General features: G+C 40.3%; 2 protein-coding genes across 3 annotated transcripts in view; both read left to right on the plus strand.

The window, feature by feature from the left end:
• Positions 1-1,684: 1,684 nt before the first annotated feature.
• On the plus strand, positions 1,685-14,729 carry LOC131892247 (uncharacterized; the record flags this gene model as incomplete). Its single annotated transcript, XM_059242036.1, is given in 10 exon segments — positions 1,685-1,884; positions 2,681-2,789; positions 2,862-2,956; positions 7,495-7,642; positions 9,459-9,614; positions 9,762-9,876; positions 11,393-11,532; positions 12,796-12,914; positions 13,000-13,148; positions 14,171-14,729. Coding segments are annotated over 10 exon segments (1,504 nt in total), but the record flags the coding sequence as incomplete, so codon positions are not given.
• A 3,044-nt stretch (positions 14,730-17,773) lies between these two features.
• LOC131891432 (uncharacterized) overlaps positions 17,774-27,947 on the plus strand; it is an 11,386-nt gene continuing 1,212 nt past the window's right edge. Inside the window, exons 1-6 of one of the 2 annotated variants that reach the window (XM_059240990.1) lie at positions 17,774-18,228; positions 18,295-18,451; positions 19,942-20,008; positions 20,126-20,267; positions 21,220-21,272; positions 23,085-23,361. In XM_059240990.1, the coding sequence (XP_059096973.1) occupies positions 18,063-18,228; positions 18,295-18,451; positions 19,942-20,008; positions 20,126-20,267; positions 21,220-21,272; positions 23,085-23,361 (862 nt within the window). In that variant the 5' untranslated portion in view covers positions 17,774-18,062. The remainder of the gene's footprint in view (positions 18,229-18,294; positions 18,452-19,941; positions 20,009-20,125; positions 20,268-21,219; positions 21,273-23,084; positions 23,362-27,947) is intronic. The other variant, XM_059240992.1, reaches the window with a different exon arrangement.

A 27,947-nucleotide genomic window follows, 5' to 3' on the forward strand; every position in this document is an offset into this window, starting at 1 on the left:
AATAAACTGCTCTTGCCTTGCCTTGAAGGCAATTTCTTTTCCGGACATTATGTGACCCGGGGCATTAATCATAAATAAGATTTTGATAGAATTAGCCAAAAACAACACAAACGCATTATACTTCAATAAAAAGGAATTGGCCCAATCGGCCATTTATTTGGCAGAGACTGAACTACAAAGCGCCCTCTGAAGTGCAGAACGTAAAACATATTTCGTGCAGCTATGGCGCTTCGAAATGAGTTCGTCGTCATCTAGACCTCAGGAGCCGGCGCCATAGCATACGATGGGATTCAGCTTTATACACAATTAGTTTCGGGATTCAAGAAATAAACTTGTGACTTTTGAGGGAAAAGCAGCTTGCTTGGTTGATTTGGTTGAATCCAAGCAACGCAAGAGAAGTCTGTCATCTTTGATGCCGAACTACCATAATGTGTCGAGAATTGGGGTTCGGCGATTGTACGTCAAAAAATGTAAGACTGTCATAGGTTGAAAGTGCGGACAAAAAAGTCAATCAAGCAGTCGAAGGAGTGAAGGCAGAGTTTTTGATTGGGCAACAACCGGGGAAAAAGGAGAGCAGGAAATTCAAACTGTGCTACCTTTTCCCCTGGAGCATAGATTTAACAAACATGAGACGTTTTTGTTGTTTCTTTCTGGGCGTATTTTCTGGCATATTTTGGTTTCTATTTGCATGCTATTTGGCATGTTCTAGCATATTTTGGCATGTTCGGGGCCCAGAGATCTGGCAGCACTGTTCTCGTGTCAAATTCGTCTATGTTATGATATGCCTAACCGTATATCTTCCAAAAATTGGCTTGGGAAACATACTCCTAAAGTACTTGAATTTCCACAAGAGCGGGTGGGAATTTTTATTTTGAATTAGGCATTAGCTAAAAACAAAAATGGGATGGACATTAGTTAAATCACAACCATAACTTACGGAACAATTTTGATACAGTTTGAATAGTGGCTCAAGTACCCAAATCAAGACCACAAATCAAACTTTGAATTGATTGGATTTAACATGCGTCACACATTAATGATTGCGCTTAGTTATTTCTATCGTCTCCTATAGACTGGACTTGCACTTGATTTTCGCGTTTCGCAAAAAGAATTGTCGAGTGATTGCAAACTATGATAGCACCTCTGATGTGTGAATACTGATTGTTCTTCTAACCAACGTGGGACACATCATGAATTTTAAATAGTTTGACTTTTACCAAGTATACTAAATCCCAAAATTAACTTTCATTTTTTATTCACCAACCCATGTCGGTGCATTTATTAAAATTACAAACCAATGGTAGTGGGCACGTACATATGAGCAACTTGACAACAATGGCGCCGAGATTCAAACCTGGAAAAGAGAGTCCGCCACATTTCAAGCAGGTACAAATAACACACACGCACGCACTCGGTTGGGAGTGCATTGGGATGGGCATTTTCCAGTCAAGCCGAAGCCAAGCCCCAGCCAACATATGTGCGACCAAAATCGTACCTGACTTGCTTGTGTAAGTGAAGGGTGGTAGTTGGTGGCAGAGTGCCGCACACAGTGAGATCGGCCTTCAGTTTGAATAACTTCATCCACACTGTGATTGGATTGTTTTGATCCTGGTTATGAATGAAGAAACAATAGGGATACGATAATCGGTGGGCTTTAGTGCTCGTGAATTCGTGTGCACATCCTCCGGGATTGCTGTGTAACTTTCGATATGGCTGTGGTTGAACTGAAGAAATGTTTGGTCATTCTGATGATCCTTTATGGGTTAGCCATGCTCTTTGGACTGATGGGATTTATTCCTATGATAGCTCACGTCTATCCACAATCCGAGTGTCTTCTCTATTCGTATCAAATCATGCAGAAACTCTCATACGGCCACTATGCAAGTAAGGATCAAAAGCCTTTCTTTCCTTCGCTCGTTGTCTCACCTCCAGCAAAGATATTTTTGAAAATACGAGATTGGGCAAGTTTCAAATTGAAGAAGAAAAAGTCCAAGTCCTTCGAACAAGAAAAAGACATACTGTTTTATTTTGAGAAGTATGCATACTCTTAGCCTTTTGGAGATCTGCAAGGGATGCTTGTAATAACACGAAATACTTTAGCTTCAGGATAATTTTGCATCACTAATAGTCGCAAGTTTTTGTAGATAAAAGTTGAAGTTTTCCGTCTCCTGTGACAAATGGAAGTAAAAAAAATAGACTTGTATCTTTTGAGAATAAATTAGGTTGTTATTCAGTAAAGTAAATGGGAAATATCTCTGATCTCGATGCACAGATCTTGATAATTTCAACTTGGTTAACGTTGTCAGTAAAAAACGATCCATGAAAGAATCTGAGTATTTCAAAGCGTAACACTATTACGAGCTCACCATCTTCGTTTACCATTATATTTTGAAAGGATCTTTGATTGGCTTGGGAAGGGATTTATCAAAAGAATATTCATGTACAAAAGGTGAATACGTAAGAATTTTCTTTTGCAAAATCACACTCACCGGTTCAAAGGCTTTGTGTTTTCTGTGGTCTAACGAAACAATCACTCAAGATCGAGTTCCCAACGAATCAGCGTGACGTTTTGTAGAATTGGGGTTTTAGAAAAAAATCCATAAAACGAAGTGCCCCCCCCCATCCCAACATACGCGCACAATAAATGAACGAGGATAATCTTTGTTTTGATGTTTTTTAGTTTGCAATTTCGTGGGTTACATGTTCGTGGTGGTAGTGGTCATCGCTGGAGTGCTCATGGGTTTGGCTTTCTCTGAATTGCGGAAAATGAAAGGTCATCATCCCCACGGGTAAGTTCGCAAATCCTGTTTGGGCTCTCCCTGACTTACCAAGCACCCCACGCTCTCTTTTCCATTATTCAGGCCGTATGTGGAGCAAAAGATTCCCCCCAAGATCATAGTGCTCCATCTGATTGGCATGGCTTTGGCTTTTCTCTTGACCATGATCACTACCATAGGTTAAGTCGTTGCATGCGACAATCTTCAGGAAGGAATCAGGTATGAGGCACACCACCTATATGATTTGCATTATTTTGAGCAGCACCTTCCACGAGGATAGGAAAGGTTGTTGCCTTTGTACTGCTTTGCCACATTCTTTATCGCCGCCCACGACTAGATGGAGACCAAGAGGGACAAATTTAAGGGCTTCTAATATAGAACTGCAATTCGTTTCTTCAAAGGCGCAAATTGGAACACAAATTTAGGTGCAAATTTCGACAACATCTAATCTCAAAACTCCCCCCATGTACAAAGTGACACTTAAAATGGGATGCGGAATTTCAAGTCTGGGAAAATAATCATGTTGCCATGTGAAGTGAGGGAAAGTCAAGGAGAAATGTAGTGAGCCACCCTGATTTTGTACATTTTGTGGAGGGAAAATTTAGACAACATCCCAGCCAACTTGCACTTAGCTTAACGGTTGCACGAGGTATAGACTGAATTTGTCATTATTTAAATTTGCCAGCTTTTTGAAGCGAACCGTATTCTGTTATTGAGCCAAGATAGTATTAGTTCAGTGACAAAACTACACCCAAAATTAGGGCGTCGCACTTACAAACCTAGGTCTTCTTTGTGTTTGTTTTTTTCACGGATTTTCTAACCGCTACAGGGAATGTAAACATCAGTACTATTAAAATGAAAGGTTATAATTCGTCAATCTATTTATTACCTTTCAATCTTTATATGATATTTGGTCTACCAACGAATTTGAGTTGGCAGACCGAGCTAGTCCTTGAATGTAGGTTTGATCTGGAATGCTATCTAAAAATTGATCCAAGTCTGACTTGAAATATGCAACCGGATCAATAAGGCCTACATATTCCCTACGAATATTAGAGGGAAGCAAATTGAACAATGAAGGAGCCCGAGAAAGACGAGAAGTGGATTTCATTATTCGAACTAGCCTGGATTCTCGAGGGCATGAAGGTGCTCTCAAAACGCACATTAAGCCTCTTCGGTTGCTAGAATTGACCCTAAATCCTGGGTTGGGACAAAGTTCATGGATACTTTTGAAGACGTACAGTATCAGATACCTTTCGTACCTTCTCTGAACACTGTACAGTCCCTACTTTTTTAGTCTCTCCCAATACGAGAGCTCTCTCATTCCAGTGATGTTCCTAGTGAAACATCTTTGGACTTGCTCGACCTTTTGTGAACCTGCTGAACTCATTGGAGCCCAAATGGGTGAAGCATATTGAAGATGTGGCTAAACAATCGACTTGTACAGAGTTAGCAATACTATCAATAACAATTGCAATTAATTTATTTTCACACTTGTTCAATTACAACTACTTTCAGTCACATTTCGGTTACAATGACTTTTCCTCTTGTACAAAAAAACTATAAATCATTTGGGAATGTCTCACGGAACCCGTTTTGAAATTTCTTGCCATTTTTTCTTGCAATTTACCCTCAGAGTTTGTTTGAAATTGTTTTGTGATTTTAAGTGGATTTATTTTCAATATCTGAATGGCGGTATTGGTGGTTCAACCATCTTCATATTTTCTTAAGAATTGTTTTGAAAACAAACATTTCCTGACTTCTTGTATTTAGAAATACCAAAGAAAATTTTGACCTAAAAAAGGTAAATACAAAGCTTTGCTGAGCATTTGTCAGTCAATTTATCATCAGGGGTTCGTCAAAGATTTTGAATTCGATGAGATAGGTTTGTTCAAAGCATGTCAAACACCGCGCAGAAAACGGTTGGAAATAAAAGGTTCTGTGTGCTGCGTTTATCTAAAAATGATTAAAAGTCTTTGCTTGACGACAACGCGTATCATAATTGTAAGTATGGGGGGGGCCTTGAAGAAATGAAGGTTACCTACCATCCAGCACTTATTTTAGAAATTCAACTTGCAATTGTGATTTGCAATTGAAAAACCTAAAATTGAAACTATTGATCCAAATGTAATTAATTACCATCGCAAATTTTGTTGAGTTCAAATGCAATTGATTGCATGAAAATGTATTGCAATTACAATTACAACACAAGGCTGTGCATTATATCCTTTCTTAAATTTCCTTTACCTCACAAGGGAATTGAGAACGAGCTTGGAATTATTAAAATCCGACCTTTTTCCTTTAATCCATTAGCTCTGTGCACCGAAGGTTACATAACATAAAAAATATTATGGGTCGTTCAGGCATTGATCTAGAATGGGGATTACGCTTTACCCCTTTCAAATTGAAAGTGGAAGGGTCCCAACTTTGGAAAGTGCCTGCAGTCGTCTGGGCAAGCTTGAAGATCGGATAAAGCTACTTCTCAGAATATGGAACTGAGGTCCAAAGGGCAATGAATTTTAGGCCTTATGCTAGTCCTAGCTTAACGATGCCTCTAGAGGTGCTTGAGGGGAATGATTGTCCAGGTATTAGTCTCAAGAACAGGATTAGCAAACACCTCTTTGAACGATTACATGCTCTCGTTGGATTTAAAGGTTATCTGGCCGAGACCTCGCTCGTAAGAGTTATTATACTGCCAAGCAATCTCATTAACAACCCTGGTTTATCAGTACGAACACAACGTTTGGAAGCTTTCATTGCAAACTTTCACTTAGCCAGAGTCGCAACACTAAAACGTAAGTATCTGATTTGTAATGTTCATCATAAAAGACTGTTCCAATCAAGAGACAGTACATACATTCTAAAAAGTGGTGGAAAAGATGTATTTCGATCTCGTAACAAAGGACCTTGGCACCACCTGTCTTTAGAAGTTGGATGGAGGAGAGACATTAATTTAGTTTCTACATTGTTCAGCCTGCTGAGGATGACATAACCAATGCAGTGCTAATTAAAGAAGCCAAAACTGCTGCACTTTTGCTCATCAGTTCTCATCCAAAAGAAATGTCGCCAGCCTTCGAGGGCCTCCTCGTACTTTTCGAAGGAACGAAAAACTCAACCACCGAGCACTTCTGGAACAAGTGGTCTTGACTGGGGAGGCTTGAATTGGAGGTGATTTTTTTCGAATAGGCGCAAACTTGTGGAACGATCGAGTGGATGACAGCGACGGCTGGATGTCGAAGCGAACACATCTGGGCGGTGTATCCAACTTGGGCAAGCTCTTCAAGTTGATGACATTCACTTCGGAGAACCGTTGGTCTGAACCAGGATTAGGATGCTCTTGGGTGCTGAGAAGAAAGCGACAACGATTGAGTGGAAGACTCACACATCGATGGCCTCTTCCTCGGAACATTCTAGTCAGTATGTCATTAGTACTGGCACATCGCAGATTGTTATCCAACATATTTCCTTGATAGTTCAACGTACCGATAACTCTGGGAATGGTGTCGTTGGAAGCTCACGGCTCCCATTTCCTTCAAGATTAGGCCGATGACAAGGAAAATGATGATAAGAATAGCAATCACAAACCCAAGGATTGAAATCCATCTGAAAGAATGGCAAGAGCAATAGCAATTATGTTTTAATGGTACAGTAGATGGCGCTGAAAATAGGGGCACAGTCACTCGATGGATCGATAAGCTTTTCTACATTCCTTTCACCCATTTGACCACACTATGTGGTCAATTTCAAGCAGCATTCCGTTGCTTCACTTGCTCCTGGAAGAGAAAAATTACTCCGAACAAATCTAATTCGTGTTGAGCAGAATTTCGGGGTTCACGAATTGAATGCCCGAAACGCAACCAAGCCAATCAAGAGGAAGAACATGAACTTGTTGACAGTGTGAAGACATGTGAAATATGGAATAATTTTAAGAACCTTCAAGCACATCCTTTTGAAAAAAAAAGATCCGAAACCAGACGAGGCCAATCGCAAGTCACATTATGAATATTTTCTTTAACAACCAAATGCTGTTCCTGTTCAAGCTGAGTATATGTAGATTTAAGTAAACCCATCATGTAGAATTGATTCATGATACCACAGACATTGGCCAATAGTTGTCTTGTTTCGATGCCTTTACCCGATTCCAATCCGACTTTGTTTCTAGTTCAAGTCATCGTAGATATTTATCGCAAATCTTTCGCTAGATTCCATTAGCTTCGCATGTATTCCCATACACATAACATATGCCCTTTGTTCAAACTGCCCTTATTTGCGTGCCAACCAGACAAACATCTTCAAAAAGTTAAAAATAACCTCAGCCCTTCCACATACTTAGTAGTTAGTGCAGAAAGTTTGAGGACGCTAAGTAATCCAAGGATCTGTTCGATAACTCACTTGGGAGAATGTGCCTGATCAAATATTCCATCCGTGTGTTCCTCGAGTGTGTAGGGTTTAGTGACATTCTTCAGGATTTGGTTGGGCCAATGAAGGGTTCCATTTTGGACTGAGTTCGGGAGAAGGCCTAAAAGAGCACACTCACTTCACACCGGCGACCCTCTTGGATGCGTTTTCGTTTGAACTCAATTCAGCTCCAGGTATCATAGTTTTAAAAAATCCCATCCCCACCATTAATCGAAGACTTGCTATTGTGAAAGACGAATGTTGCCATTCTGTCCGTCGTCACACTGATTGAGTAGAGGTGGTGTTGACATTTGGCAAGTTGTTTTCGTATCTGTTTATCTGTTGGGTTTGCTGTCGTGGTCGTGCTTGTCAACAAAGTTAGGCCGACGTGAAAGCTTTGACACATTAGATTTATCATTTGCGGGTGAATTTAGTTTTACAGTAATTTGCTCTAGAGAAATGGCACGGTAATAACAAAGAAAGTTGGGTGGGTCTCTGCCTTTGTACGCTGTCTCTTCTCGGGAAGAGTAGGACTTGTAAAAAAAAGTACGTCGAAGTTGACTGAAACAGCTCAAGGGTTCTTGAGAAAATGGAGTTATTACATTTTGCAACTTTCAGAATTTCTTGAAACACGTAAAGGAAAGTTTGTTCTTTATTACGTTAAAAAGATACCATTTCGAATAAGCAGTATGTAAATAGCTATCTGAGATTGCCTCTAAATTGTCCCTATAGGACTTCGCTTCTTTACCTGAGTTTTCATGGATCATTTCCATGCCTTGGTCACATTTTTGGATACCATGCTGTATTTCAGATTTTGTTTCGTCCCTGGTTTCTTGATCCTGTTAAAAAGAGGGAATTTCCGGGGCTTAGGTCTGGATTTATTGTGAAAAACTTCACCGCCAATGTTGGTACATTCATGTTTGCTAGACCCCGGAAAAGCAGTTCCGAACGTGTAAAATAAAACGCTGGACATTTTCTACTGTACTTCGCCTTTTCTTACTTTATTTAGATTTTACAGTGAGAAGTGCCGACATTTGTGCGCTCAAAATTGACAATTCCTACCAACAAGGTTTATATGGCATATTTACACCTTTTTCGTTTCTTTTTAAGACTTCATAAAATAATATTTGGGTTGATAAGCCAACTTCTTTTTCCGAGGTCTAAGGATGAGAGTGGCGTGAGAGCTCTTTCTCTTAGCCAGGTGATGCTATTCGCGAGTTGATTTATGAAAACGATTACCTCGGCTGGTTCAGGTGTGGTTCCATTTTTTGCCGAGTTTTCCAAATGAACGAGTTTGACGAGTCGAACGATGAGAAGTGGATTCATTGACGCACGATTCGTGTTTGGACACCTCCATTGTCCCTCGTTGTTGTACCATCATGATGGGTGTTCCCAAACGTTCCTCGTTGGCTTCGAAAGGGTTTCAGGAAACGACAGACTTTCAAGCGAAAAGGCCATAAGCCGGCAAGAAACATAATCAAGAAACCGAGCAATAACATGAAACCAGATCCTTCCATGAATGGCTTCTTGTATGTTTGACTGTGAGCAAAGGTTCACCTTTATCGCTGGCTGAAAGACCTTGCAGGAATAGGGTTGCCTGCTTCTACTAAAATTAGACAGGTGATTACGTAGGTACTGATGCAAAATCAAATTTGAATTCAACATCAGTGGATGAATATAATCTAAATGTTTTGAATACTGAAATCATGGAAATAAGAAAGAAGGATTTGCAGTGTGGGATTCAGCGCGGAAAAACACAAACGTGCCAATGAAACCATTGAAAACCAACGAGAAATGAGCGAGTCATCATCCCTACGGAAAGCCACTATTGGGTTTGAAGTACCTTTGAGATCGTTTGAGTTTCAATTGCACAAAAGGCTCTCTTTCCTCATTTCGTGGTCTTCGTCGGCTTTTGATTTTGAATGTAGAAGAACAGCCTTGCTCGAGACGTTACACGATGCGATACGAGTCGGTGTTATTACACCCGGAACATTGGCAGCAAAATATGCAAGAGATTAAACCAACAGGAGCCTATTTACATCAACAGTAGGCTAAGTAGAGCAAAACCAAGAACCCGAGATGACCATGAAAATGGAACGAGGTTCCACTTTGTATGGTTTCATTTCTCAACGAGCTGGTATATGGTGTAACCAGGTAACATTGCTAATTGGTTCCCTAAGTTCGTGCTAAGCTATTACCTGACGCTACGCTTGTGAAAGTTTCCATCTATTTTCTGTTCCGTCCTTAATATTGGTGTCTTTAATCTGTTTCATCTCCATCCAGTTCCTCAGTTTTGAATAAGCTGAATTCTGACCCGTATGCCACTCGAGGAGAGGAGATTCAGACCCGATATGAGGACGACTACAAGTTCCACCGATACACCAACCGCTATGGTAACGCCTTTGGATCCGAGTTCTATTCGATCAAGATTACATGCAGGTACAATGATGATGATGATGAGCGGTCATAGGTATACCTACTACAGTAGTACATACATGAGACAGAGAGAGGCAGAGACTTTTTCTGTGGCTTATGGCGGCTAGAGTTTTTAATAGAATTAATGAGAACTTCATCACACCTGTCTAGATCCATCTTGACGGACCCCGAGGTGCACCAAAAATTGCACGACTATCACTATGAGCAACAATCGCGTTATTATGGATATTGGTACGGACAAGATCTCTTCACCTACAACTCGAAGGTTTGTACTCAAGTAGAATCTAGGACGTGACTCGCATGAACCATGTCCATAGATTTGGGTCCCTTGTCGAATGTAGGACCTGTCACTAATGCACCATAAATTTGACAACATTGGGAGTGGAAATGGATATGTATTACCCTCTCTTGTCAGGACTGCTCGGCCATTTGGAATGTATGTAGAAATGCAAGTGATCCTAGTTCAAAGGGGCGGGGGGGGCAGCGTTGGTCCGTAATGGAAATTTGAGAAAAAATGACTTCAAACTCGAGAAAATAAATGGCTCAGACAAAACATATTATTTTGCCTGAGGCTCATCACGATTTGACGTGAAAGCATTGAATTTCTAAATTGTTTGAAAATGAACATCAAATTTCATGTTCCTTTGAAGCTATTTTGAATGATTGGAACTCGTCTGAAAGAGATGGAGAAAAGGTTTGAATTTGGCGCACTAATATTGATGCGGTTGTCGTTCCACTCCACGACAAATAGGTTAATCGAGGTGATGGTGCGTCTACACGAGAAACGTTTTGTCACAAAGTTTGCCTAGCAATTTCGGAAATGTTTGGTATCTGACGAACAATTCTTCTCTGATGCGTCCAAACGTGAAATTATCCGATCAAAATAGTTTGACAAATATTTTGATTTCGATTTCTAATTAGATGAACTTGCAAGGGATTGTATCATTTTCCAATGGGTCTTGAATTCGTTCACTATTTTTGTTATGCACAGTAAACAAGTTGACAGTATATTGAACATTGGGAAGACTGAGGAATGCAATTTTAAAAAAAAATTCGCCGATGGGCACTATAATGATGAGAATGTTTCTCTCTCAAACAACGTCCTGTTTTGCCAATTTCATTCTGCGAGTTCATATGTTGGCTGAAACCGATTACTAAATGCATGGAGGCTTATTTTGCCTCTTTCTATGAACTTTACCATAAGACACCTGATGATTCGGTTTTAATAACAGTTTTGCTTTCGAAAGGTTTTCGAAATTAATTTTGACTATAAATCATAAACCAACTATTTGGAAACGAAAACCCAGCCTATTTTCCAATGGAAAAACAGCTTGTTAAACTGTGAGTGGTGTGAAGAGCCATGGCAAGCATTTAGAAGCTTTTCTCAACCGCAAAACGAACTTTTTTTCCAATCCAAAGCAATAGTTGATGTATATCATCAATTAAATTAAATATTAGATAATAATATTTACCCATTTACTTAGCGCCGAAAGACACTCTTTTTTGTTGTGACCTAAAGTTTTTTACTTCGGTTGATAAAGAACCAGGGTTGATAACAGTGACGCCAAAACTCCAGTAAATCATTGCCAGGCTTCAGTGGACTCTAAATGAAATGATAAATGGGGTCCGAGTGTGGAACAATGGCGAAGTGGAAGGAAATTAAAAATGATAATGCTTGTCAATGCTTGGCTTTTTATGGCTCTGTCCTTTTGCGAAATATATTTTAAGAAACGATTTACATCCATAACTACCCTTTTACCCGATGTGTATTCTTTCCTTAGAGCGAGGCAAGCAAGACTAATGCCCTCATGGAATCCTCGATGGCAGGAGGATGGCTTTGCTTCATCTTTTGGTTGGGTGGCTTCATTCTGATCGTGGTGCAAAGATATTTCATTAAAAAACACAAGACTGAACAGGACAGGTGCGTAAATACCCCCTAATTAATGATTCCCTCATCAAAGCGTGTCTCTTCATAGTGGGAACAATGACAAAACTCCAGGCGTGGATAAGATGACTTTGGCATTATTGTTTATTTGAGTTTTTATTGGTCGCCCATGAAAAAGACAAGCTCGAAAAAGCCAGTAACCATCAACAAATGGAGGCAAACTTTTGCAGGGTGACTTAATTTGAAGTTTAATCTGAATATTGGCCAGGTTTAAGTGGTCCTAGAAGGTGTTAAGGGTATTCATGATCTGATTGGGTCATCCTGAAATTGGAAAAGTGCTATCCTGAACTGCAGGAGCAGGTATTTAAGATGAATCAAACTAAATGGATCTGAAAGAAAAAAGAAATATGCATCACGTGATTGGAATCATGACAGTGCAGAGCAAGCTTTGAGCACCTTGTCTACTTTTTCAGCACCTGTTTTGATCGATGAGAGAACCTTAAAAACAGAGAAAACATAGAACTTGTGAAGGTTCCAATTTTAATTTTATTTCTAAGCCAAATCTTTTGTTCAAGTTTTCCTTTCACCTTGAGAGAAATTTCTCCTCAAAGAATGAGGATTCCTTGATGGTGGGCCTTCCTTTGAGGAAGGAGAGCACAAAAGCGAAACGGATTGAATTACAACATCGACGGCGTCCCCTCGATCCAATATTTTGTGATACCAGTATTTTTCAGCAAAATGTGTTACTCAGAATTTTATAGCACTTTATTCCCTGACATGGNTCCACAAAAAAAACCGCTTTCTTGCTTGCAATCAGTTCCACACTTATCTAAATCGGATCTGAATCGCCCTTTGCTATCAGATTTTGACATTCTCATGGAGGTTTCTGGCATGAGCGTGACACATTTTGTATCATTGCAGATGATCAACCAATACATCGACAATCATCATCAGCCGTCGGCGTCGTATCGATACCCGAATCAAAGTGTTCCTTCGCATCAGTTTTCCGGGATCCAAAATACTCCGCGTTCCCTGCAGTCTTCCCGAGAAACAGGCTACATCTCGGACTCAAATTCCACCCATCAGTTGGGGAATCGAGCCCATTTCGGTTATCCGGGAGGAGCAGTGCCCATTCGAACCACTGATGAGGCCATCTATTTGCAACGAGATGAGATGGAAACGGAGATTTTTTGACCCCCGCGTGTTTCAATGTTGCAACCACATGATTAGATGATCTCTTTATGTACGTCTACGGATCTTTCATCCGCCTTGGCCGTACAGCAGCTCGGACCTTTACAGGCTCTCCATGCACTCGACCATGATGGGCTCCATGTACCAAGGTGAGGGATCAACCGTGGGAAGTCAATACAGAAAGGACGGATCGCTCATTTCAGGACGAGCCAGTACATTTCAGAGAGGTAAGGAAACGAACGAACTTCAAGCTATTCGAGGGGTATGTAGTAATGCAAGCTGTTGACCTTTAACGTTTCATTTTTTTCACAGGCGGAAGTTTGAGGGGATCAGATCGATCCATGAAATCCTCTCGACGAGATATCGATGAAATGGCTTTGAACAGTATTCTACGTACGCCTCAAGCTCAGCGGGCTCCAGGTCCATCGTCCACTTATGGACGAAAAGATGTAGATGACATGGTAAGCATCTTTCCCAAACTGTTAGAGAATGTCCAATCGGTCTATTTTCTATTTTGATTGGCAATCAAAGGATTCTGAATACCAAGAAGTCCTTCACCAATATCAATTGATTGTACGTATCCGGCATAACGTATTTGAAAATCAGGGTTTTACCGAAATGAAGAAACGGAAGGGATACGATCCAGTTTTAAAGTGAGGAAAACAGATTGAACGCTCCCACACAATTTTTTTTTGAGTGTGTCTGCTGTTGAAAAATGGATAAATCTGAAAATAAACACGGATAAAGATGCTACATTTTCGGCTTCAAAGTAGTCTTCGGGGACTTTTTTTTTATTTTAACTTTACTTTTGTTTACATTTTCGGTTTGTGCTCTATTTTTAGGGTGGACAAATCATCTCATAAATCTCTTTCAATGTGTTTATTTGAAATCTCTTACGTTGAATGTTTTCCAGTGGATGAACTCAAAATTTACACGAGGAGAGTACATCTTCCCGTGCACAAAATTATTCTCATCCTTACTTTATATAGAATTTACAGAATTTATGATAACTCTTCGATTAATCAGGTCAGGTCTAGTGGCACTTTTTGGCGTATAAAACAAACACTGATCAATCTCTGGAGGATTAGTTTGCAATATGACCGCGCAGGAAGACTGATCATGGTCCTGATTTGTAATTACTAGACCTCGAAAAAATAGTTTTAGCAGTTTTGGCTGAAGCAAATCTTTTTAAGCTGGGAAAGATACGAACAAAATGAGAAAACACGATAAAGGTTGTGAAATTGATACAAAAGTTGTTACAATGGCACAAAAGTTGTTCTTAGCCTTCTTTGCTGCCTTTTATTCGGTCACAAAAGGCTTGGCATTAGACTAGGTTCCTTTATATCCACAAAAAAAACCGCTTTCTTGCTTGCAATCAGTTCCACACTTATCTAAATCGGATCTGAATCGCCCTTTGCTATCAGATTTTGACATTCTCATGGAGGTTTCTGGCATGAGCGTGACACATTTTGTATCATTGCAGATGATCAACCAATACATCGACAATCATCATCAGCCGTCGGCGTCGTATCGATACCCGAATCAAAGTGTTCCTTCGCATCAGTTTTCCGGGATCCAAAATACTCCGCGTTCCCTGCAGTCTTCCCGAGAAACAGGCTACATCTCGGACTCAAATTCCACCCATCAGTTGGGGAATCGAGCCCATTTCGGTTATCCGGGAGGAGCAGTGCCCATTCGAACCACTGATGAGGCCATCTATTTGCAACGAGATGAGATGGAAACGGAGATTTTTTGACCCCCGCGTGTTTCAATGTTGCAACCACATGATTAGATGATCTCTTTATGTACGTCTACGGATCTTTGTGTTCACCCCTTCCGCGAGCATTATGGCAGAATAAAGGCCATCCTCGGGGAAAACGAACATTTACTGGCAAAGCAGAGAGTTCACAGGGTCTTCATTTGGATTTCAAAGGCAATCATCAAGCATTGAAATGAGGTTGCTTGCGCTCTCTCTGGCTCTTTCAGATTATAACGAGAATCGGCTCATCCAATTTAAAATGAGAATGTTTATTCTTGGGCTCGATTTTTCGGGGGAATTGTCAATTAGTTGACATCAAAAGACGCATTACGGAAAAAGATGCCTTTCACAGACTGGCACAAGGTTGCTTTGAGCGTGGCTTTTCTTTTGAGTAAGTTTTGAGAACGCGCAGTTCTGAACAGTGCAGTCGGTCTTGATGAGGTTTATTTCATACCACGAATCTATGAGCAATGTGCGCCATAAGCATTGACTGCTTCTAATCAAGGCCACCATTCAAAGTGCAAATTTTCTGATCAAGAAAATTGCTTTTAGTTGATTGGTTTGATGGAGGTGGAAGCCCCTATTGAGGAAGTCAGTCAAGGTCAGATGTTGTATTTCTAGCCCATTGGCAAGTTAGCGCCCCCTGGGAACGTGTTTAGGCTGCTAAAGTAGACTGGCCAAACATGTCAATGGTCAGCAGGAGCTTGGGCTTGGGAACTTTAATAACGTGTTGAAATTTGTCACAAACTTGAGTCATACGGCAAACCATCACCGTTTTCTAACTTTCAGATACATAGGCGTGTGACAACTTTCATAATTGCTCCTTGAGAATCGTCTCAATAGGGACAAAAGAAGACGCAACAACAATTCGTGTCTTTGGTTCATTGACCGTCTTAAAGGACTAAGCAGAACTAACAAGATTTCATGGAACTGAGACAATTCTGAAAAAGTTGAAATGCTACGATCTCGAATTCAAGTGCAACATGTTGGAGACGAGAAGATTTCAATTTTGAAAATGAGTCGGAAGGTTAAATTTGTAAAATGCAGCCGTCACGTTTCACGCCCTTCCCTAGGGGATAAATTTCCACGTGTCCCCGAGTCCGCTTGGCATTGTGAGCTTTTGTTTTGTTTTCGATATCAAACTTGGAATCTTCAGTTACCCTGGAACTTGATTAGTCGAATAATGGTTGAATGAAGGAAATTGAAGTTGATTAATGTGCTTCCTCTAACCGCAGTGATCGTGAAGGGTTCCAAATTTGAATCTAGGAATTGCCCCGGTTAATGCAATTTCCTCAGAAATTCTCGAAACTATCTGAAGTTGCTAAACGAGGGAAAAAGACATGTAGAAACAAAGAAGACTGTAATCGTACGAAGGGCATTTTTCGGAGTTAGGAGACCAAAACAAAGTAGGAGGTTTTTAGGTGACAGGCAATTCAAACACTACAAAACGTAATTTAAAGGAGCTTTTTGAATATTCAAGACGATACTATTTTCAATCTTTCGTTTCTGTAACATGTGCATGTGCTTTTGGCCCTAAAATGAAATTAAATAAGAAAGATTATCCAGTTTTTCCATCATATAACTTTTAAAAGCCATCAAGTTTGCCTTTTTTTGTTCATATTTTGTTGCAAACTTCCTTACCGCTACTGGGAATGGAATCCCGAGCAATTCAAAATAAAAAGAGCTCATTTATTTTGTTTAGCTAGTCTTGTGTTCAAACACCCAAACTAAAAAAAAAGAATAGATAAATGAAAAAAAAAAACATATTCTGGCGTTATTTCACTTCCATGGGTCTTCCCCAAGGGTGATCCAATATCGTCAATTCTCTTCAATCTTTATGTATCCGACCTGCCCAGGGCTCTCACTCCATAAACCATTTGCCTTTGCAATAACTACATATGTGTACAGTACAATTCGCAGACGACCTAGTTCTCTTGATTGATTCAGCAATGGAATTGCAGAATGCCATCGATGCTTTCCACGTTTATTGTCAAGAGAACGGTCTCCAAGGTAATATCATCAAGACGAAGTCCATGGTGTTCCATAAAGGTCGCCTGACACCCACTTCTTCGACATAAAATTTAAAAAGGTAAATTTTGATTAAGATATCCTCAGTATTATTTATTTTATTCCCCACTAAAACATCTAAATCAAGGCCAAAGTGGCTATATCGTTAGATGACCAAAATTTGCATCAACAAGTGAAGCAAGGTTAAGTAAAATCGGTAAAAGCAACTATATGAATACACACTTAGGAAGTGGATAGAAATGCGGATGCTGATGGCTTACCTACACCAATAAGGATCCTGGGGTTGGTCCTGGAGTCGAGCTCCTCAATTTGGAGCTCGTTGGTTAGTACTACCAAGAATGCTATTATGTTATTGGAAATCTCGCTTTTGTAACACAGAGTACGACCTCCTCCAATTTTGAAACATTTCTAGTTGTTTCTATTGTCATTTGAACTTTGGAATCCATTCAACAAGTGTCGAAGAAAGGTAAAAATAGGCAAAGTTTCGAGTAAAGCCTATTGAGCCCCAAGATTTGCGACAGCAAAAATTCAATTTATTACTTGCAAATCTTTCGTGTTTTGTTGCTTGGGAGACGAGATATACTGTACTGCGTTTGTTAAGCGTATAAAGACGTTAGAAAGAAGGTCGGATAAGAACCTCTTACAAAGGAGACCCTTCCTCGCTCTTTTTTCGTTTTATTCAAAAAAACACTTGTTCTTGCCTCACGTCACATATGCTGGTGACTCTCGAAACGAGTCACTCAGATTTAAAGCGCTTCATGATCCATAGAAGCATTCAATGTGATAACTTTGTGATTATAGTGGAATCAAAGCAGGGGGATGTCATTATCTCAGATACAGGGACTCCCCTGGGTACACTTAGGCCAACGGATTCCGTAGGTGACACTGAGTGGGGAGTAATCGTTTTGATGGCATTGGTACATTTAAAAAGTAAAAGAAAAATCATTTTAAAATTTGTCTCGTCTTAAGGGGAAAACAGTGAAAGCAATCTTGAGTCTAAACTAGCTAACTTGCGGAGATCTTTCTTCAATCATTCACGAAAACCTATCTGGAATTTGGTAACATTCCTCAAAATGTTTGAGAACAAAGAACCACTTTCCACTTTCAAATGCAATGATCTCCTTTTGATAGAGCTTTCTTTCGCCTTCTCATCTAGTTTTAAACTAACTGAGAGCTTGTCTTCATGCTTGAAAAATGCAGGGCCTCCTACTTAAAGGAATCATTGGTGGATGATTGTAATTCAAGGCTATTATTCATAAGGCGCACTATCGAATCTCATGTCGCATTTGTAAGACCCCTATGTGGAGCACAAACTAAGAGGGCCTTCATTCCCTCTCACTAGAAATATACATGAAAATTCCCATTTTCAAAATGTCTCCTATGTGATTTATGTTCCCTGGAGAGCATGCAAATGTGGCGATAAGCAGAGTAGTGAACCCGAGGAACCCAAAACAGACATTTTCTACCGCGTGCCCATTTCGTTTCGCTAAGTTCGCTGCACCTTCTGCCCAACCAAGGGCAACCCAAAAAACGACAAAACTGTCAGTGGTGGTGGTCGAGGTGTTGGTGGTTGGATGTGAAGTCAAGAATGGGCAGATATGATTCTCCGGGCCAAATAGGCGCCCTCTTTCTGGGTGCCGCCTTGGTCAGCATGGCCATCATCTCCGTGGTCCGTATCGAAGCCCTCAAGCGCTATGGATCGAGTGAGATCATGGATCAGACTAAGAGTCCCAATGTGGGCCCAGCTGAGCCGGGTTAGAAATTGACGTCAAAAAATAGTGCCCCCCTACGTTCTTGATCTTCATTCAGTCCTCTTTCAGAATTAGCATCCGCACCGCTTCAAGATGATAACAGGCCCAGAGCCTTGCGATGGGCCCAGGCCTTCACGGGGACGATGCAAACTTTCAAGAGGCGATTTCGCTCTTGGTTAGATAGCAAGAACTCCGACGGAGCTGAAGATCAGCAGGCATCAGCATCGTAAGTTTGCTTGTTTAAGTTTTCCAGATGACGCTGAATTAATATTCCGAAACTTGCACCCAATCCAGAGGCGTCCTGGCATCATATTTATTACCTCTGGCGTTGCCTTGATCGTAATCGCTCATTTTTCTGCATAAATTCCACTTAGTGTCAATAGTGTTAATAACTTTTTTCTGGGGGGTAGGGGCCAACCACTGAGATAGACAGAGGCGCCATTCAAAAAACAAAATATGGAAGAATTAGAGGGTGATCTAATTATCATGGTTGTCCATACCCACAACCAGTCTAACTCTGATGAGACTGTTTAGGGAGACAAAAAACAAATTTTTGAAAGGCCATGTTCTTTGCGAACTTATAGGTCAGTATAGTCACCCTGTGTTTTGACAATCTTTACGCCTTAAGGTTTCAAACCAGTATTGGCAAGTTTGATCCAAGCTAGATTTTTTTTTATGTCAATGGATTTCAATGCCTTTCCTGACCAAAAGCAAATCCAGCTTGGATCAAACTTGGCAGTGCTGGTTTGAAAGTTTGAGGCGCAGGCAGATTTATCACATCAGTAATGAATGGATGCTTGTTCGTCAGGCAAAAATAGGTGGATGGCGCCTCTATTTACATCTATGGGTTGAATTGTCAACTGAACTTGTTTTGGGGGCTTTTTCATTTTGACCTTGTTGTCAATGGTTGTCAAAAATTTCAGCCCTCTAAAAGTGCAGCCAGCATGTCACCCTTCTCTCTCCGGGAAACAAATAGATTTAAAGGGGCGAGCTAATGCAAGACACTTTTTTGCAACAACGGGTGCAAAGCACCGAGAGAGAGCTAGGCCCTCATCAATCTTTGCCTTTTCTTTCTGGCCGATCTATTGTACAAGCGTATAAAGGTGTGAAAGCCCATGGAGAGTGGGTCGTCCTTGAGATGAAATTGAAGTCTAATGGCAAAAGAAGTTGAACAAACTGGAACGCCGAAGGTCGACCAAAAATACACGCCAATTACACATGTAACGAAACTCTATTTTCCCTTCCCAACTCTAATCTTTCAAGGTTGATGTCTATCATAACTGATTTACTTTGTCAGTCTCTTCAACCAGAAGATTTTCTCATTTTCTCTCATCGAAATTTCAAGTCTTGAGCCATTTGAAGAGTGGATAGGATTCCTTGTGGTTTGGGATTTCCCAACCTTTCTCAAGAGGCTTATAGTACATGTGGGTTAAGGATAAGTCCGTGCTCTGTAATCCCAAGAACGTTGAAAAGTTGGCTGATCCCGAGGAAATATTGGCAATAAATTGCCTGATCCCCGGGCGTTTCTCTCTGTTTTTACACATTCTTAGGTACACTCGTACACTAGCTAGACTTGCATTGGCCCAATCGAGCATTTTTTTCGGCTTTTTTTTCCCTTTGGCTGGAGTTGAGTTGCCAAGGAGCCCTCTCAAAAACAAACACCCGTGTTTTTAAACATTGGCTTAATGTGTTTTTGCTTTATGTTTAATTCTGTAGGTCCGGGGATGGTGTCCAACTCTTGAGACCGAAGCGTGAATCCACATTTAAGGACAACAAGGACGAGGTAGAGTCCCTCAATTAGGGAGTCAGACAGTCAACCAGCCTCAATTAGAAGCAAACACATGGGTCCTTTCCCATTCATTCGTCTGGAGTTATTTTTCTCTTTTTCTTCCGGATTTAGCACGTCTTGAACACTTCCCGATTGGGCGAAGAGCTTCTGACCGAAGCCCTTCAAGGCCATAAAATCCGTTCCATTGAGAAGAAAATACAAAAACTGAGCCCTGACGATCAATTGGTCCAGGCCATTCTCCGACATTTCCCAGGTACGTGCACGAAGATTTAATCAAAGATTGGCTTAATTAAGAGCTTATTGAGCTCTCTCAAGGCCCTGTCCATACATGTCTACACGAGGGACTCACTTAACCAGGGGAACGAACGCTTTTCTCTCGAAAAACAAACTATGTTATACCCCTGAAACTTTGGGAATGCGATCTGAGCAACTTCACGATTACTCCATCCAATAACAGTTTATGATTGTTCCACACTTGATTCCGATGATTGATTTTTTTTTATTTGTGAACCGACATCAGGTTCAAATGTATTACGGATTTGCCAGACAGCCTTGAATTAGCATAAATGCAACGTTAGTAGCCTCCACTTTACATATAGTGCATTACGTTTTGCAATGAATCACGCTCTTGCTAGTCGTTGTCTACCATTCATAACGTAAGAACCCCTTTGTGTAACAATAATATGCATCGGTGATTCTAAGGCTTCACAAAGATAAGCAAATTGCCTCAAGCTTATCAAGATACCTATTCAAAGCTGGAAAATGTCAAAGAAAATGGAACAGGGAGACAACCGGCCAAATGACATCAGCAGGCTAGATTTTCATTAGGTGTTTTGCCCAGTTATGCCCGGTTATGAAGTATATTATAAATCCATAATCAAGACGAAATGTACCAGAATAATGACCTGAACCCGCATGTTTGTATGTTCGATGGAAATTTGATCCAAATCCGATCTGATTCTGGTGACCACCACAGAAAACGGGCATCATTTTGTTTCGTAGCGAAGCCATGCTAGAGGGATTTCTTCCTTTTAGGCCTCTGACCTGTTCCATCGAGTGACTAATAGTGTTGTATCTACTTTCAAGCTGAAAAAAACTTTTTTCAATTCCCCAGATTGCGCTTCGAAAAACAAGCCAGAGAAAGTAAACACTAATCTCTGATCTTTTGGGTAAACTCTGACGTTTCATTTGCTCTCAATCTTCAGTTAATGAGGCACCCAAAGGATATTCTGAGCCGAATGCCGGAAACACAACAGACGATGAGTTTCAAAACATGGCCAAACTCAATTCATGAGGCTCACATTGATGTTTCATAACGATATTTTGAAGGACATTCTTGTGTTTTCTAGGCCCTTCTTGGGCCCACATAGAACTCAAATAATCTTGAAGAGGGCCAGCGGTCAAGTTGAGGATGGACGGCCTTACTTGCTTTCTTTCGAGTGGTCGAAATTGAAGTTATGTCCCTATGAACTTGAGAATGCATTTTCGGTTGCAAGACAGTTTCTTTCGTCTTGACAAAAAAAACCCGAACCATAATACCAAAATTGGACGGTGGGTCTCTCTATCCCTCTGATACCCCACCTTGCAATAGCTCTTACTGAAAGACTTTTGAGTGTTTCGACAGTTTGATATCTTGGAAGTATCGCAAGAAGGTTTGAGGGTTCGAATCAATTAGAGTAATCAAACATACTCGCTCCAAGTTTTCAGAGGTACGGCTTTTCAAAGTTTAATCCTCGCTCTACCTGATATTGCGGCTGCTCTGGTTGATGTTATATAATCACTGTACGTCAAGATGACTTGACGGGATATAGAATGAGAGATTCAAGAAAGGCTCGCTGTTCCACTCAAAGCACCACAAGAAGCCAATTATTCAAGTTTTTTGTGCTCAAAGCCACTGCTTTGATCCAACATGATAAGGAATGCAGCGAAGAAGGCCTTGGCCAATCTCTATCGCTCCTTCGCTTTTTTCATTTTTAAGATTTTCACAAATGTCCGAATGACATTCAGGGTATGTAAAATGAATTTGATTTTGCTTTTGAGAATACTACCCTGATCAGAGGCTTATTACTGTTTCCTTTGAAGGATGGAGGCTAGAAGATGATCTTCTTTGACCTCTTTCAAATGGGTACCTTCAATTCAATTAGTCCACATTTGCCCAAGGAAATTGAAACCTACAGGAAAGTGTCTCTTACTGTCTAAAACTTCACGTTTTTTGAAAATTTGAAAACGACTGACGGTGTCAAAAAGAAAAATGGAGAACCGGCACCCTGGTCATTTGGCATAACAGTCAATGAATGAATGAATGAATGAATTGCACGAGGGTTTGGTCAGAGACCTGAAAGTCTTCAAGTATTTTAATGTGAGTGATGAGGTGTGACTTATGGTCCTTGACATTCCTCAGATGCCGGACTAACCCGGCATGACCACTTGGGATTTATTATTGCCAATGACACTCATAGAACTCTCATTGGTTGTTGTGCAAGCTGACCGGGATAAGTGCGCCTACGCCATCTCTCTTTATTATTATTTCGCCAATTCTTGTGTCCGCCAATTGTGACTTTGTCAATTGATTTGGACCAATTGTTATGTCCCAATTATTTTGGGCCCAAGTATTATGTCATATGTGACAATGCAATTGTGATTTATGATTGTGCTTTTGATGCGTACTCAGCCCTTCAAAAACTCAGCAAAGTCAAATTTGGTGCCATTTTGATACACCCAATGATGGTAACAACTCTCAGTTCAGTTTATACTCGACATTTTTCATTCTCAGTGTCTGAGAGTATTACTGATGATGATGAACAATGAGTGAGCAGATAGGAAATGAAGGCAAGCCAAAGGCGGATGAACTTCAAGAGGAGGGGATTTTACATTAACATCCCCTTGCACCAATCAAAGAGTCTCCGTCACCCTGAACTTGGATTGAGATTCTGGACATTCCATCTTGCTTACTATTCTTGTGCTTTGAAGGATACCTATTCATTGGTGGGTAGACTCGTGTCGTCATCATCATCATCTCATTCATCTGTTTGTATTGGGTTCATATATCTTGATGTTGTTGCTGGTTTCAGGTGATCGGTCTCCGTCTAATTTTCCAATGATCCGTTCCCATTCGTTGCAAGAAGCATCAGATGTCAAGGCTATTCGAGATCAAAATAACAACAATCCCCGGAAGATGTCGTCGATCATGTCTGAAGATGAGGAGGGCGCCTCTGAGGCTGAACCCAGCCCTGTCTCCAATTCGAGTGTCTCTTCAATTGGAGACAAATCCCATGGGAGCCCCTACCCTGATCAGATCGGACACCAAAACCTTCGGCATGTCCCTTCGATTGTCTGTCAATCCTATGGTACGTGAGTGGGGAAAAACTCCTCGGGCATAGCAGAGCGAGCGCTTTTACACTCATCTGGAAGAGAACTACACCCTGACACACAAATTCGTTCCGGTCGCCATTTCCAGTGGTGTTAAACTCGTAATTATAGTGATACATCCAATCTGAATTTGAAAACTTGTATGGTGATCGTTCGTTACGATATTATTTCGATTTAATTTCCATCAATATCTAAGTTTCGGCAAAAATTTCGACCCGCTCCACGTCGAGTGACATTGGCTGAATATAAACGGCTTGATGCCTTTTTTTATTATTTTAAAGGAAGGGGGAATGACCTGGGAGCTCCCCCAAACAAAATAGTTTCGATGGTGAATGGTTGAAATTGATGTTATATTTTGTCAATGCCCTAGCTTCATCTACAACAGAGCACCTTCAGCTGGAGAAGATGTCGCAAATTTGAAGGCAGAAAAACTCCAAAACTTCTTGGGGAACATACCAAGAACAATAACCAAAAACATTGTAAGACATTCGTCTCCATGTCTTAAAAAAAGAAATTCTTTGCAGACCTATTGTGCTTGTAAATGTTATCAAAGAACCAAACGGAACGAATTTGTGTGTCAGGGTGTGTCAGCTTCCTTTGAGTGATGAATGGTGATCAAAAGATGAACTCTGGCAGATGTCATCTCGACACAATACCATTATTCCAAATCGATTTTACAAGCTTGATAAATTGTTACTGACACTACCAACCTTGTTCCAAATGTGAGTTTCAGAGATCGGCAGACAATTTTGGGGGAGAACATTGGGAAAACCCATACAGTCTTCTGATCAAGAAGCGCTCAGTTTTTCTCTTGAAGCAGAAAATCGTACATAATTCCCTCTTTTAGCTGGGAATCCAAGCTTTTATTGGTTGGTTTATAACCCTGGGTCCCGTGAGACAATAGAATTGCCGCTTTCGTATATGTGTTTGTCAACATTTCGCGATAATGTTTCTAGAGTTTACTACGAAAAGTGTCTTGTTTAATTAAGTGAGTCCTTGTAGCCTATTTCCTACTCAATTTCTGTCAGCTTTTCTATGCCCTTGGTGGTAAACATTTCAACACATTGGGCATCAGCATCATCAAAACAATTCTGTTCCACGGTACTTGAAATGGTTGAATGTTGTGCCATTGTTTCGTTGGAACAACCATATTTATAGGATCAAAGACGATGATCCACAAATGCAGCTTTCATAGGAACAGGAAAAAAACAAGACCTCCGCTTATTCAAGCAGACAATCTAGGGCGAATCTTTTTTAGATGTCCATCAATTCAACAATTAAACGTTGCCTATAAGATTTTCCTATACCACATTTCGATCTGAATCTTCTTTGAAACAGAAAAAGTTCTGCAAACACTCTTTAGAGACAAAATTTTCATCTTGGCACTGGCAAACTTTAAAGTTGGACATCGACTGCTTCAAAAGTCGTGCAAAAACAATAGTTCTTTCTTATGCTAAATGCCTTTTGCACAAGCTAATGAACTGCGTTTATTCTGCAATGGATGCCTTTGGCATCGAGTTGTTCAAAAGTGCTTGTCTGGTCTATAACTTTAGTGAGAAAACAGCACCCATCGTACTCCCAAGTTTCCTGTCTGCTTTTGACTTTTAGCAAACTCTGTTGACCAAAGAAGTTAAACTCCTGGCACATCATTGTACCACTCTTGAGCATTTTCAGTTATCTAATCTTTAATCATTAGATGACATCTAAGCCTGATCCTGAGTATTTCAGGGCTGTTCGCAGATTCAATTAAAAAAATAACAATCATGAAAATACAATAAGCAAAGAGGGCTCAATCATTTCCATGAAAATTTACCATCTAAAGGCATGTCTTGTGACGAAGCAAAACTGATCTTCGACCTTGCTGGCTCAATGCTTTCTAAAAGCAAGTGCGTGGGAACGAATTTACACAAACATCCAACTTTGTAACAGCGTGTAAAATGGTAGGTGAGCAATTTTCTGTCCTTAATCTTGACCCAACTTCATACATGACATACATCCAAAACCTGAAAATGTCAATACCAAAATGACATGGGGATGATTGCATTAAACTTCAGGCTGTTACGGCTTCATTCAAATGCTCTTTCCAGCTCCTTTCTTTACACTGTTCAATCCTAATTTTACCTTTGTTTCCCATTGATTGCTGACTTTTGATTTGGTTTAACCAACTCACAAATGGACCATTTAAGCTCCCACATATACTACAGTTGCTAAAATTTAAACAGAGCTCCAACTCAAATTTCTCGTCTTTCTGTTGATGCTTTAGGCAGATTAGATTATCTTTGGGAAGAAGTACCATCCGGTAATATATTTAAAAAAGCCGGTTCTCACGGATAAAGTTTTGATTCTCACCAACGTAAAGGAAACCAAATGAACCAAGTGTTCGAAACCTTATCCAAACCTCTTGCCCAATTTCCAGTCATTAGTGGAAAGGAAGTACAATTCTCCAAGCCAGATTTTTATTTGAATCATTTTGAGTAGAATATCAACCTTGAGAACCTGTTATGGCAGAATATAATTGCGCTGTCAAAGAGTGTTACTGACTTTGCATGAAGTTAGCTCAAATCGGTTTCCCAAAAGCCCACATAGTTAAGGCATTAAGCTCATTTGTACGGTTGATAACACAATGAGAACTTTGCAATCATCATTTCTAACATGTTCACAATTTTTTGATGACTAACTTTTAAAACATCACTATCTCCGGACTTAAATTTAGTTTTTTTAGAACAATTTAATGCAAAAAAACGATCACAAAAGGTCGCTGGTATTCTACAAGTCTACAATATATAGATCCGTTTTTTTCTATTTAGAGGTCAAGAGTGTTGATAATTTTTTTTTTTAGGATTTGAAAGGTCTCTCAGAAAAGTTGGTGGTCTATTTATGGTGTTAGAATGTATCAAAAATAAGACTTTCGGCGAAAAATACCTTGCTCAAATCAGGCATATTAGAGCGCATTCTCGTTTGTTTGGCCACAAGGAGAAGGCAGAGGAGAATGAAAAGGACTATGGCACTCTAGCCCTGTGTAATGAGAACGTTAAGTCTGAGGTGCATGATTTCTGTCATAAACCATCTAAAAGTTCAACTTCTTACGCAAAGCAAATGTGTGAGTGCTTTTTGAAAATGGCTGACTCCTTGTGTTTATTTTTGGAAACATTAACATGTTCATCACAAATTGACAGCCGATCTGGGGCCGTTTTTTAAAGCTCGTACTTCTGAGTTAGGGGCTTGGCCGGCTTGGCCTTTAACCGCTATGAAACTACTACACTCGGCAAAGTGTTGAGCGGATGCCCATTCTGGGTAAGTCCAAGTCTTTACTCGGAGGTCCGAGCGTTTAAAAACTCGCCTCTGACCAGGGTGGCCAGGCATTTTTTTTCGATGCTAATGTTTGAAAATTAGCTTTATTTCAAGGCGGCTCAAAAAGCACATTTTTGGCGTTAGGAACAATTTTTTGATTGTGTGTAAAAATACCTTGAAATTCTGAAAAATAAAACTTTTGTCACTTTTCGTTGTCCCCTTCAAAGTCTTGGGGTTCAAGATTAGTTGAACTTTTGAGTGAAAATATCATATACAGAACTGTCTAAATTTTTCCTGTGAGGTTTATCTTTAGATTTTTGTGTTGTTTATTTTCCCTGCCAGCCTGGGTGGGTCCATACGTCTGGTTTTTTATTTTCAACTCTGTGGCATGTAAAAGTGAAATAGTCAAAAATATTGACTTCCTTCCATCCTCATTGTTCTAAACTGCAGGCAAAGAAAGGAACAAGCATTGAATGAATAGCTATTTTGGTATTTGCCATTTTCCATCCCATGAGAATGTGAACCCAGAACAATTGAAAAGGTTCGAAAATATTTGCTTTGCGAATATTGGCAAAAAGATGATGGCAGTCATTTTTGGTAGTGTCCCTTGCCTTCGTTTTTGGCTTGGAGAAGGCAATAAAGGCCTGAAAAGACGTTGAAAGTAATTTGGCAGTCACAATTTGAAGCAAGCGACATGAGACGTCTCTGGTCACGTTGCAAGCCAGAATCACGAAGGACCCAGCCAATTGCATGCACCATTCAGCCATGGAGGCAAAAGTCAAGAAAACGACCACTTTTATCGCCCTTAAGGAAGATATAGGGCTTTACACTTACGCCCAAACACTTACCACAATACCTAGAAGAAGATGGTTCATTGGTTGTGGTACAACCACTTGCACTACCATCAGATATTTTTGCTGCATTTCGGGACAAAACCTTCGAGCTCCCGGGAATCCAGACCTTCGAACTCTTTTGTCTAGGGCTATTCTGAGGGCAAGTCGAATGTTACTGTCCATCCAAATGCGATGTCACTGAAGACACTCATCTCGAGGGATTGGGACGGGACCGTTATTAGGACCATTGAGATTGCAGTCGAGACATGTTTCAGCTTTTAACGTATTGTCAAGGCCGTGACAAAGCGAACAGTGGGCACAAAGTTTTAACTGTAATCCGTTCCTCGATTTTCTTTCATATTTTGTCATGGTTTTTGTGTGAGGTGATTTTGGCTTTAATTTCAATAACTACTAATGTGCTACTTATGTCTGTAAGCAAT

This window comes from Tigriopus californicus, chromosome 12 (genome assembly GCF_007210705.1).
Source record: "Tigriopus californicus strain San Diego chromosome 12, Tcal_SD_v2.1, whole genome shotgun sequence".
In the NCBI taxonomy this organism is placed as follows: domain Eukaryota; kingdom Metazoa; phylum Arthropoda; class Copepoda; order Harpacticoida; family Harpacticidae; genus Tigriopus; species Tigriopus californicus.